We start from the raw sequence: 13,641 nt of genomic DNA on the forward strand, positions 1-13,641 counted from the left end.
AGACGTTCTGAATTCCTATAGCTATAACGAATCCACATACATACAGTATGTTTGGGAAATTTCACCTTGTAAAGTTATTTTTCTCCTGCAGCTAGCGATCACAAATGTATAGTCATAAATATTCAGCTCCCGATTTTTTCTTGAAGGTACCATGTATGCAAATTCCTCTTGCGCTCAACCTAGCATTGTATGTCAACATGTTGCCGTACCTTTGCTTTCACTAAAATGTCAAGACCAAATTAATTCACATACAAAACAGCCCTGAAAAGTTGAGATTTGAGGTACACTACAATACATGCAAATTATATTTTCAAATTTAGTGCAGATTTCTTTCTCTTGTACATTGTATAGCAATCTGTCAAAGTGTAGCATATTCTTATACAAGTTCTTTCAATTTGAGTTAAATATCATATCTGTCAATCCTCCCTATTCCTCTCATGTTTATTTTGAAGATCGAATAACATCTGAGATCATAACAGCCATAATAATGAATTCAAGCACGGGAACTACAACTTCACCCAATGGTTGCTGGAATCTCCTGTGCAAAGAAAGTAGGTAGTTCACAATCCTCTGGGGAATGACTTAAAGGTGGCATTCTCTCCTTGATGAATTGCATTCAACAAACTTCAATGACACACAGTTTCTTGGAGACTATCTGTGACATTTTGCATAATGGGACATACTTCCCTTTAACTCTTTATTATGCCCACTTACTTCCAATACCATTACAACTGTTAGTTGCAACTTGTAAGCTTTTTCATCATTGTTAGATTATTCCCCTCAGGACATGAGCCAAATGCAAGTTTAGATAATCAATTTGGACATTAATTACAGAGATTACAATATTCTTGTCCACTCATGAATAGTGACAGTATATCTCCACCAGTGGACAAGGAAATTGGGGAGGTGCATGTGCCAACTGGTGAACAATATGCAAGTTTAAATATATTTAACAAAAGAGAAGTATGTGTATAATGATACAACTCTCATTTTTCATCAAAACAAAAGTGATTCTTTTCAGCTTTTCCCTATAATATTTCCTTGAAATTATGGGCTGTCTATTTATGACATAACAAATCACCCATATTCCTCACATGTTTGGCCAAATTGATGAGTATCTGAATGTGGCATTCTTATTAATTGACAAAAACGTTTGTATCTCTTTCTATCTATGATGCTGGAAATAGCCACTAACATCTTCTCTTATTATACACACTGGATATTTTGAAGCATGTTCTAAAATATGACACTGTCTTAACCTGGTAGTGTTTGGCAGGTGGACAATGAAAAATAAAGTCATTTCACTCTGGGTTGCTCCGATATAATTTCTTGTCAGATGATCTCTATGTGTTTCACATTACTTGGTATTTCTTGCTATTCCATTCAGAATACAAGAGGGATTTTTATTTCCTTTTTTTTCTGTTTCTTTGGGGGTGAGGGACTCTCATTCCATTTCCAAGCCCAGTTTTTAGTGACTGATGTCAAAAGAAAAAAATGATGATTCCACATTTTCATAATTGGAGTGCGCAGATATTTACAGATCTTTCCATTACGTCAAAGAGGAGTAGGAAATTAAAATTGATGTATGAGTCATAACTTCATGCACTTTTAGAGAGATGGAGAAAATTATGATTTTAATCTACTTTAAATGATCTAATTCAATTATTCAGGGGTTTCTAGTTTAACCCTCCACAGGAAACACACTTAATGTTGCCTGCAATTCACTCAGTATGAATTCTCGGTACTCGCATATCATCATGCAGTATTCTGTAATCTGACAAGAACATCAAAAATCCAGTAGCTTTGCATCAATAATGCAAGTACTTAAGGCTTTAATCAGTTGTGCGACTGTAATCAGAGTAGAACATAGGGTCAAATAGAACAGTTCTTTATGAATGCTCTCTAAATATACTCTAAAACATGTGAATGCAACATGCTGTCAGAAAAGCAGAACATAATTCCTTCTTGTAGAGTATAAAAACACAAAGAATTTGTATTTGATAACAAATTGTGACTACACACATGTTCAAATTCAACAGGACTTGGAAAACATGAAAAACAAATACAAAAAGTAACATTTTTTCAAGTTAGCCAGCATCTAACTTGGCAATAACAGATTTTGGTCAACATGTTCAAAACGGACATGAAACGTAGAATATGACAATAGTTGACAATTAAAAAGTACTGGACAGAGATTATAGAAATAAAAGTAATTCTGACAGCTGATATGATTTGTTCCAAATGCTACACAGACATTATCACCAATTAGTGACCAACCTTTGACTCAATGCGTCTCCTTCAGACACATGTGTCTCCTTCGGACTTTAAAGAATGTTTCAATTTATTTCACAAGTTGCTGTCTGCAACCTCCTGCTGAGAGCCCTCCCAACTGTCATGAATTCTAAACACATTTCATCTGAACATGAATGGCATTCTGTCATATCAGATTTCATTTCATTTCATGAAGAGTGAATGCTTCTCTTAAATTCCCTTGTTTGACTTTTCAAGTTGTCTTTCAGCAATGTCTACTTCATAATGAGAAGGATGTTATGAAGTAAAATCTATCAAAAGCTGTGAAATCCTAAGACACACTGAGAACAGTTCTGCAAGTTCTAGGTTCAATAGACTGCATCATACCTTCAACCCCATCATGCCCAGGGACCTAGCTATATCTTGCCATGTGTGCTTTTGTTTGTTTGTTTGTTTGTTTTGTTTTGTCTTGCCTTTTAAACCAGCATTCAGTTATTCCTGCAACCTTGACCTTGTTGTCAGCATGCCTATTCAGGTGTAGCAGTGTGCCTCAGTCCAACAGAAAGGCCATGGTGACAGAACAGTGATTAGGGGGGATTAGGTAATCTCTATTCATTAACAATAAATTTAAAAAAAAAAATCAGTCTCAATCAGGGAAAAAATTACTCTAGTGGATATGCCAATCTGTGAACAAAGCAGACTAAGTGTTAGAAAGGGATTCGTTAAAGAGGTAGAGGCATACACAATTTTGCATGTCTGCATGTTCTCACTACACTTGGTTGAAGACCTTCGCCCCTTCTCAAGCTCCTAATAACCAAATCTACACCCCATTCCGTGCCCTTGGCCTACCAATAGGACCACACCCTATTAACCTACGAGGCCCCCACGTAATTTCTAGCTACATTACACTAATAAACTTCACCCATCGGCCTTGCTGGTGATATGTCAAAATTCCTGCTGATTAGTAGCATGAAGACACTCCTTCACAAAGCAGCAAATGAATTGGGTTTAAACACATTGGATTTGTGTTTTTGAGGTCAAGATGGTGTTAACATGTCTTACTGCTTACAATGATTTCATTTTCTAGCTGTTTTGGTAGTACAGTTGATGTGATAGTACAATGTAAGGAAAGAGTGTACTTCACAGCATCTATTAATTGTAAATGGTAGAGACAATTTAATAAAATAATAAATAAATAAATGTAAATTAGCTCCCACAATGAATGAAATTATCTTTCATTTTGACTAAATAATTGATATTCTTTTGTACTTTAAACATATCAAGAGAAGAAGAAAAAAAATGAAATAATAAAAAACACATATTTCTTCTTTGCTTGTGATTGTTCATATAAGCTTTTGTGATTCTCCATAAGCTGTAGTGACAGTACCAGTCACAATAATGAAATAAAGATTTGATAAAAGATGAAAGTGGATTATTCACGATACATGTATGCTGTGATTAGTGTAAATTTCATATTTCTTTGTGGAAGAATATCAATCACCCTAACACAACCCTTACCAAAGATGATAACAAAGCAAAAATGTTAACAATTGCAAAATATTCCATTGAAGGAAAGATAACCAAACAAAAAATAACAAAATACCCACACCAAATATGAATGGTTTTGATTGCATATTTTGTAAATAATGCTTGAAAAGACTGCAGAAATAAGGAGCACTGCTACAACTGGAATTTAAGAGATGCTGCCATGCAAAACTGGAGCAAAGCACTTGATAGATAAATAAGTATGAGTAGTTAGGCAGAATTTAGATATTTTGTTTGTTTGAAAGGGAGGACAATGGACAGATATAGCCAACAGACTATGCATACACAGCGCAAGAAAGATATATTCTGGAGAAGAAAAAAACAACAAATTAAAACCAAATTTCAAAAGCCATGTAGATTTTTTTTTTTTTAAATTTGACCTTCCTGTTTTGAATATAATGCAGTAACATCTTACAAAGCACATGTTATTGGTATCTATGGAAAAGAGGAGAGGGGGTGAACTTTTTTTTTCTTCCATAGATAGAGCGCAAGGAGCTGAACAGTTTTGGAAACATATATTTGTCTGAAAAACACAGGAGCAAATGGTACATATTGGATGAGGCAAGAACAGCTACAAAAACACCTGAACAAGTCTACCGCTAATCTCTTCTTCATCATCAGGCTCTGATCTTACTGGTTTTAGAAGCACACCAAGAACATTGGTACTGGACTCTAAGTCTCATTTCATTTCTCAGAGACATAATATGTTCTTAAAGTTCAAATGATTTGTCCTATTAATTATCTCTCTGCATTTTTATCTTGTGTATTGTGATGAATTTCGAATTAATTATAATTAACTTCATAGAACACAGTTTTTTTAATGACTTCTACAGGTGAAGTTAACTGTACTCTTATTAGGTGTGTGGCTGTTGTAAAACATAATGCTTCTAGCGTGTATGAGAGCAATAGATATTGTGTATTAAACATCAACAAAGAAGTAACTGTTGTGTTTCTCAATATAATTTGCCTTTAATATACATATCTAATTTGTAACTTTGTAAACAAGCATTCTGAAAGACCATTGACGATAGAATAAGTGCACAGAAAAAGTATATGGCAGCTGAAATTCTTAGATATAGAATGAGTCAATGCTGTGAAGAAATTAATAAATGAATAAATCAAGAACCTATGCAAAATCTTTATTCATTTGGAACACAAAAGCTTTCAAACATTAAGCAAATACCTATTATGAGATATCATCTCATTATAGAGAAAGAAGTTTTTACAATGACATTATGACATACAGCACACTTCACAGAACACACACATACACACAGACACACAAGAGCTCTGCTGCACTGCACAGACCACAGTTTGAAATACACACATACTACCAAGGATTCACATTCACACATTCAAAATGAACATTAAAAGGGCCCCTACTCTACATACATACCAATATTATGATTTTAATTATAAAATATCCGTTACTTTACCCCAGGCTTAATATGGTCATGAACTTACAATAAAACTACATCGATATTACTACTGAACAAAAAAGGTACTAAATGATTAAATGATTCAATATGAAATAAGGAATATATTGTGTGATATCTGAGATACAATATTTTCTGTATACCATTCCCATTACAATCTAGACAAATTGGTGCAAAAAATACATCTCATTCTATTACAAAGCTACTGAAACATTGGTTTAAAAAAACAAACAAACATACAAACACATGATATATTGGGTAGTCGCCCATGATTCTGTGCATTTTGCCATTTTTTGTGGTTGGCTGTTCCACCAGACAACTGCCTACAGACAAATGGAAAGGCAAGTCTTACAACAAATTTTACATGCAATATTTCTGAAAGTCATTGCCATAGCAGAAGAACGCAAAAGAATGACCTATGCACTATCCCATCTAGCCTCCTCTCTTCAAGGAAATCTTGTGCCTGTTTTATGGTATGATCTAATTTCCATGCACACTGTTTCCTTACTATCTCATGTACATATCATTGAGAAAGTTCTAAATACATAAATCACAGAAGAGTAATCAGTTATTCTTTAAACAAAAAAATTCAGCTTCATAATTTGATTTTAATTTGATCAAATTCACATACACAGAAGTATGGGCATGGGACCATGCCATAAGAAATGAAAGGATTACTCACTCATCTCTGATTATTGGCTATCTGTTTTTCCCAGGGGTGCCAGAATATCACTCAAAATTTGAAATAAGATCTGACATTGTGAGGGGGAGGGGGAGGCAGAAGAAGCTGCCTCGGCTCTTTTACCCTAAAACAAGGATATCTTCTGAAAACTAGGACTATCACCAATCTGTAAACACTAAGCCTTCACATTAATGGGATTTATACTGTATGCAACATAAATCTACAATGCCACATGGATTAGTATTCATGTCTTCCTTAACAAGAAATCTCACATCTCAGATTACCTACACTGGCTGCTAATCTCACTTCCCCTACCCCTCACTCCCTCTTACTCAAGTTTTGAAATCAGTAATGACTCTTCGCTGAACCTAGATTTGACTGGCAGGATATTAATGTCATTAAGTTACAGAAATAAAAATGAGTTGAAAACAACAACGACACTAAACCTTCTAGAAAACTTCAATACCTACTCTCACACACTTTTTGTTTGTTTAATTTTCACGCTGACAAAGTAGTATCAAGTTGTTTCCAAAGCCTTTCTGCTATGGCAAAATGACTGTTAGCCACAAACGTTGTTCTTTCATCCACTGACATCCAAAATCAACTGACAATTGGCACAGAAGCATGGTAGCTGCTATTCAGTTCTCAATGTTACTGAGGAATGGATTAATGAATTAGAAATGATGACAAGGAGCATATAATGTGACATTATCAGATTAAAAACTTGCATGAATATTTGGTGCATGGCAATTTTCTTTTTCTTTTTTTGCAGCAAAGTTAGACAAACAAAATGAAATTGTGATTAGCGCATCAATGCTCCCTGTACCACACCGAAATAGTCTAGAACCGCAAAAAGGAAACAATGTAACATGAGTTTTCAATATCAAAAACTTTTTTTTTTTTTTTTTTGATAGAACAGCAGTAGTCATTCCCAGTTCCTTGACTATTTTCCCTAACTCAAACATAATTACAATCTATCCTGGTATGTATCAAAATAATGAGTACTCCGTACATTTAGTTTGGTATCAGATCAGACAAATAGGATAACTCCGCCAGCTAAAAAAGAAAAAAAAAATGGCTTACAGTATTTTCAGGATATTGAATTTCCTCAACTTAGTGTTACAGGGAGCATTGGTATAATGGCCAAAGTTAAAAACAAACAAACAAAAGTCATCCTGCAAAGTTTCGAATTTGTTTGAATGATGCAAGGCATTCATTGTTGGGCTGTGATTGGCCACTTACCTCAGTAGCAAGGTTTTGATTGGCTCCATTGGCCAACAAGAATTTGACAACTTTGACATGGTTCTCCTGAGCAGCCATGTAGAGGGGTGTGAATCCATTCTATGGGTGGGTGATGTAAGAAGGCAAAATATGGTCACACATGAGCATGTACATTTCAGTCATGAACAGCCAAATATGCAAGATTACACGTCATTTCATAATGAACCACTGTATCTGAAGCAATTACTACACTCTCAAATGCTGCTTTCTCATTAAAAAAAAGAACATTCTTTAATGACTTGGTTACCATCCAAGGAAATGAATGATAACTTCTTTCAGTGAATGTCTTTTCCTTTCCACGATGTGAAACATTTACCACGAATGCATCAATCATGTGGCAGGTGATTTAAATACAATAAAGCACAGAAGCAGTGGGGCTCACTTGCCCGTATGTCGAAACAGAACTGAGAATAGCAGATGCGTGACTGTGCATCCCTAAACCAACAAAGAGTAGCAACGCAGATACATCTGTGATCATACAAATGAGAGTGATGCCATTTTTACTACCACATAGATAGTTACATTGTAAACAGCACGGTAGTATTCTGAGAGCTGAAAAAGCATGTTTTTTAATGAAAAAAAAAGCATTATTTGTCCAAAAAAAAATATTGAGGTACGATTGGGGAAAAAAAGTCAAAATACTGAAGAAAAAAAAGAAGTCAAAGGTTGGCATCTCTGTGTAATCTACGGGAATATTACCTGTAAAAATGAAGGGAGTGTGGCTTTGATACTGGAATTATACAATGGCTCGCAGAGCACTGTACGAAGGTTTACACAAAGATTAAACCCACTGCTATATGGTAGCGGGTCAACCATGCATTAACTCTATATAGGGGAATAATCATATATTGGGGGCAACAGGTTGATACTGATTAAATGGGTCTGTAATGTAAACATGGAATAATTCCTGTTGTAGAAATTGTTATGAAAATGAGAATGCATAAGTCAAGCTACATGACTTGATTATTTTAATTTGTCACGTCCCATCAATCATATCTCTGTATTTTTAGTTTATCTTTCTGTCATAATTTTATCTATAGTTTCTTAGCATTTGACACAATTTCATCTTCCATTTGATCCCTTGGTTGTTTGTATATAATTGCAAAGTTACAAAAAGTCTCTTAATCACTAAATCTATAATTGATTCCTGAATTTGCAACACATTTGAGTGGACAAATTTTTCTGTTTCTCTCTCTCTCAAAGTGATAAATTTTTGTTAATTTCTTTTTGACTGTGTTGCAAATTTAATGAACTTGACCAGTTATATCTAATCTGTCTCTTATTTAAGATATGCCATGAAATTCACAGGTGCCAATGTAATGATGACAATTTGATAATTTCTGTGGCAAATTTCCTTTTAGGACTTCATGACTTATGGGTGAGTTATGACAAAAGATTCCTTTGGTAGCATACACCTTTAGACATTGCATGTTCATATAAGCACTTTTGCTACTGTTAACAAAAAAGGTCAATATCACAACTTTAATATCTTCTGCTGATAGTTAAGCCATATTGATACATTTACACAATAAACAGTCCTGGTACACAGGCATCTGTACAATAATGATGACAGAAGTGCATGTTGGCGTGACTTGAACACTCAAGAAAATAAAGCAGCGTTTGCATGCAAATTGGCAACATCTCTTTTTGGGCGTGTCCTGTGAAGGGAAAGCAGTGTTGTATATAGGTAGCATGGGTATGCTGGAACTACACTACTACTCTAAAGAACCATAGAACAACAGGACAAGCTGAACACTTTGCCACCAAACTAATACATAACTATAAGGCATTTGGTGCACAATTTAGATAAAGAGTCGTGTTGCCAATTTGCAGATATCTTTTCACTTCACCAATCAACAAGTTATAATGTGTACCATTCTCTTCTTCTGGTATTTACTGAAAACTATCTTAGGTAAGAAATGTCATGTTTATTCTACAATTCTTCTTCTTTTTTTTTTAGGTGGGGAGGGGAAAGGGGAAGGTATCAGGGGAAAACAATCAAGCAACACACATATACTTCATTGTATAATATGGGCAATTTTCTTTTCTCCCCCAACTGAAATCAAAATTTCTTCATGTCTGACAAAAATTTCTAATCCTTCCTAGAAGGAAGTTACAGAGGTGAAGTGATGCTGTCTTTGCTCATGCTGCTAATACACACATAGGTGACTTTTTTCTTGAGAAGAGGTCAACGTCATTAGCCCTGCACTTCTCTCACCAGGCATTTTACCTGCGACTGGACATTGACGTTGGCATTGAACTGGACAAGCACGCTAACGATGTCCTCTTGGCCGGCCAGCGATGCAATATGGAGGGCGGTGTTGCCTTTCTGTTGGGCGATTACAAGAAATGGAAGGGGAAAAAAAAACACAACAGAGAAAATAAGCTCAGTAACTTACCATACCAAAATCACAAGGTAACTAGGATTCTTGTAGCAAGATATGTTTTCAATCTTCCGGTATTAGATTAAAAGGATTTAAGCAATAGATAGCTTCAAAAATTGATTTTTACTACTTTCCTTACCTTGTCTAACATATCTGCAACAAATCATCCACAAAGTCATCAAAAAGAAAAATTCAGGCGGTAATCACTACTTAAACTTAGGCTAGCTTAATTGAATTCTTTTGGTGCAAAAGTTGGAAGAAAGCATTGCAAATACAGCTTGAAGTTTTAATCAAATTTTGCTGATGTGAAATTTTGGCTTGAGGAAAATGGCAAGTTTGATTACAGGAAAAAAAGTTCGAGAAAGAAGCAAATTACATAGTATGACAAAATAGACAAACGATGGATTTATGAGAAAAATCAACTTGACATAAACTGGCCACAACCCTTGCTCTATTGCAACTTCACTGATAATGTCACCTACGTGCACCTACTACATCATTCTTTGCAGTGTGAGGGTACAAACACCCACTTTATCATTTAGTGGATATCAAATGAAGAAAGGTATGTGTGTATATGCTTGCGCATCTGTTAAACTTGTTTTTTCCTCCAGCAAACAAAAGTATTTTGATATATGATTCCTGTACCAATGAAACAAATCATCAAATAGCAGTCATGACAATTGATAAGAAATCATTTATAACATGTATTTATGTAATTCAAGTGAAGATGAAAGCAAAAGCAAAACTTTTCAATACATCTATTATAAATGGTTTTCAATATTCTTCTATCATAAGACTATGATGCTCCTACCTGTCCCTTAGAGGTACAACATCCTCTGCCCCAAAAGTATGAAGAGCATGTGGTCCCTGTCAAGGGGATTAATTTGGCACCCCTAAGTGTCCCTTTAAGATATAGTGCCCTGTGCCTTAAAGGCATGAAGATCAAATTCCCTGTCAAACGGGATTGATTTGATGACCAGTCGCCCTTACTGCTGGACATCAGCTGTTCTCTTCTGCTCCACCCCCAACTGAATGCAAGGCTCGTAGCAAATGGCATGAAGATCAATGACTGCCTGGACTGCACTGATCAAACTGTCAACCGTTACACACTATCATATCAAATTGTAGAAAATCTTTGGGGTACCGGTAGCCTGCCCTTGATTCAAGATTTAAAATTGCAGGAAGGTATGACCTGTGTGAAGGTCTAAAGGAGCTTTAGTCTGTGATGAGACAGACAAAACAGAAGCACATACAGATATATATATATTTTCTTTTTGCTAAGAAGTAGTAAAGTTATCAAACTTTATCTGATCTTTATGGGCTGCAAAACATACACTGGCGAACATTATTGATGTGCCTTGACATGAACGGAGATATGATAATGGTATTTTGTTAACACATTAGTAATCCTACATACTTAAGTCAGAAAATTTAATTAACTTTCCCAACTTTTTTTCACTGACAGCTCAATAAGCTTTACAATGTATGACACTCTTGGTTGCAATTAATGATAACTAAAATAAATGGACTTTGTTAGAAAAAAAAAAGTATAAAATTTACATATCTAACTTTGCATAGTATTCATAGTAATTAAAAGATGAATGAATAACACTTCCCTGTCACAAAAATACTTATATGAGCACATTGTATGAAGAAAGAAAGGCAGAGTGTTTGTGAAGAATGACATTATATTCTGTTCTTTTTTTCAGAGAGTTTATGCTGAATAAAAACAAGTAATTTATGACATTATGTTCTGTTCTTTTTTTTTTTAAAGAATCTATGCTAATTAAAAACAAGTAATTCAAATCCAAGCAGTCAAAGGAGCAAAGGTATTCTGGACACCCAGTGGGAGAATGACATGAAATGGCAAGCATTTAAACACTCTCTAAATTGTCTGATTTTACCACAATTCTTAGACTTTGTCAGCTACATGACTGTGACACAAGTATACTTTTTCTTTCAAACAAATTATCAGTGTGTACTTTTGATATACAAAACTGTAGACTGGTAATCTTTTGATCTTCTTTTTTTCACAACTTTCACTCAAAATGTCTCTCTTTATTGGTGGGTTTTTGACAGGTGCCTATCACATAATCTCAGCATCAGTTTCTACTGCAGGGATGGACAGTTTGTAGCATATAGTGTGTAATGAGGTTTTTTTTCCAAACATTCTCCCCTCATCGGTGAATGTTGGGCATGTTGAGAATTTCGAATTGGAGTGAAAACTTTACTAGATGAAATGAGTTGGATATTATTTATGTGTGAATGGGATTTTGACGCAGCCTCATATCATCAAGAGAGATACTAAGATTTACCTAACAAAGCTACTATGTTTTGAGGTATCAGATAAAGCATTTGAGCAAATGAAATATAAGATATACTTGAAAGCATACATATCACTGAAGGTTCACACAATGCAAGAGAGTTTGAATTGCTTTATATTCATTCTGAGTGAATTTTCTGCAAGAATTGGTATGTGACAAACATTTATATGATATTGAAATACATTTTATGAGAAACACACGGAACTATGGATATCTTGAATGTTGCTCTATATTGTAAAATCCCTGGTTTTTTACCTTTAATTTTAGATCACCTTATCATTAAGGGATCTTCTTTTTTTTAATGATTAAATATCATACAGTTTTTTAGAGGATAGTAGACTTCAGCATGTCTTTAAAGAATGATTAAATATCATACAATTTATTAGAGGATAGTAGACTTCAGCATGTCTTTAAAAAATGATTAAATATCATACAGTTTATTAGAGGATAGTAGACTTCAGCATAGTAATGCAATCCTGTCATGTCCGAACACATGCAGGTGCAAAGATAATTAAATTTGCCAAACCAATAGACAATGTGAGCGTGATTTGTTTCGAAAATGAGGCTCAGAAACGTGGCCTTGAAAGGTCAAGGTTTCGCATGTGAAAATGTCATTTAACAGTCTGATGGGAGAAATGAGTATGGTGGAGTTACTGCTTCAACAAGCGAAACAAACCTGACTACATGAGTAATGAAACACTCTTTCTTTGTTATTTAATGTGAAAGGTGAAGTATGAATTGCAGATTGGCAGTGAAATGGTGGCAGAGTTTTCAAACTTTTAAATATGTTAGTTACGTTCAGTTTGCGTTCCCTTCCAGGGAGTGTAGGAATCTCAACTGTGACATCCTTATTCTGTTCAAGAGAACAGAGATGATGACAAAAACAAACCACACACACACACAATATTGACAATGATTATTGACAATGTATGTCCACAGAATGGTTATGCTCATTATTTGTGATGTAATGTCAGTTTTGATCTCTTGACTCATGTAAAATAAAGTAAAAAGAAATTGAAATGTCACATCTACAGCTGATAAGTTTTAATGAACAAGTAAAAAGAAGACAAGGCAGTGTTTTTCTTTCATATGTCCTACTATGCTCACTAATAGTACATGACATTAAACACAGATTCATTTCCTTGGAATGCAAATAATCTGGCACAACAGAGGCTAGACAGTGACCAATCACAATCCTTTGTTCACTGGTTAGTGGTGACTCTTGACACTACTTGAAACAAGTCAGATGGGATTACAACCTCCTGTGTACTATGAGTCTCGCACCTTATAATCGTCAAAGACCCATGGGAAATATATTTGTAAGTTATTGCAGCGTTTTTTCAGGAATGCATGCAAATAAGATGAAACTTTGTTGTCATTGCTGTTTTATTGCAGGTCTTTGCACAGAGCTCAGCACTGGCGTAGGAGGTTTTGTTTGTTAGTTTGTTTTTTAATAACTTCTTATTTCCTCAATGAGAGACTTTCCCCTGAGTGGAGATCCCAGGTCAGTACAGTTCCCTTTTAGATCAAGCTGGGATCACATGGAGGTGTGTCAATGAAAGTCTCAGAAGTGTTTCAGTTTGTGCTGGTAATTTCAGAAAGCCTCCAAGTCCCCCACATCCTGGATGAACAAAAGTCTTGTGCACTTGAGTTTTAGTGTACTGACCTGGTGTCCTCATCACTTTCTCTCCCCAAGGGACAATGACTTCTGATATTGCCATGACCCTGATATTTCTGAG

The 13,641-nt window shown here is 35.0% G+C and overlaps 1 protein-coding gene across 1 annotated transcript in view; it reads right to left on the minus strand.

Annotated features, from left to right (window-relative positions):
• LOC140228809 (uncharacterized) overlaps positions 1-13,641 on the minus strand; it is a 199,809-nt gene that overhangs the window by 131,015 nt on the left and 55,153 nt on the right. Inside the window, exons 5-6 of the mRNA XM_072309082.1 lie at positions 9,425-9,523; positions 7,156-7,254 (exon numbers count right to left, since the gene is read on the minus strand). Of these exons, the coding sequence (XP_072165183.1) occupies positions 7,156-7,254; positions 9,425-9,523 (198 nt within the window). The remainder of the gene's footprint in view (positions 1-7,155; positions 7,255-9,424; positions 9,524-13,641) is intronic.

The sequence above is a fragment of the Diadema setosum genome, chromosome 5 (assembly GCF_964275005.1).
Source record: "Diadema setosum chromosome 5, eeDiaSeto1, whole genome shotgun sequence".
In the NCBI taxonomy this organism is placed as follows: Eukaryota; Metazoa; Echinodermata; class Echinoidea; order Diadematoida; family Diadematidae; genus Diadema; species Diadema setosum.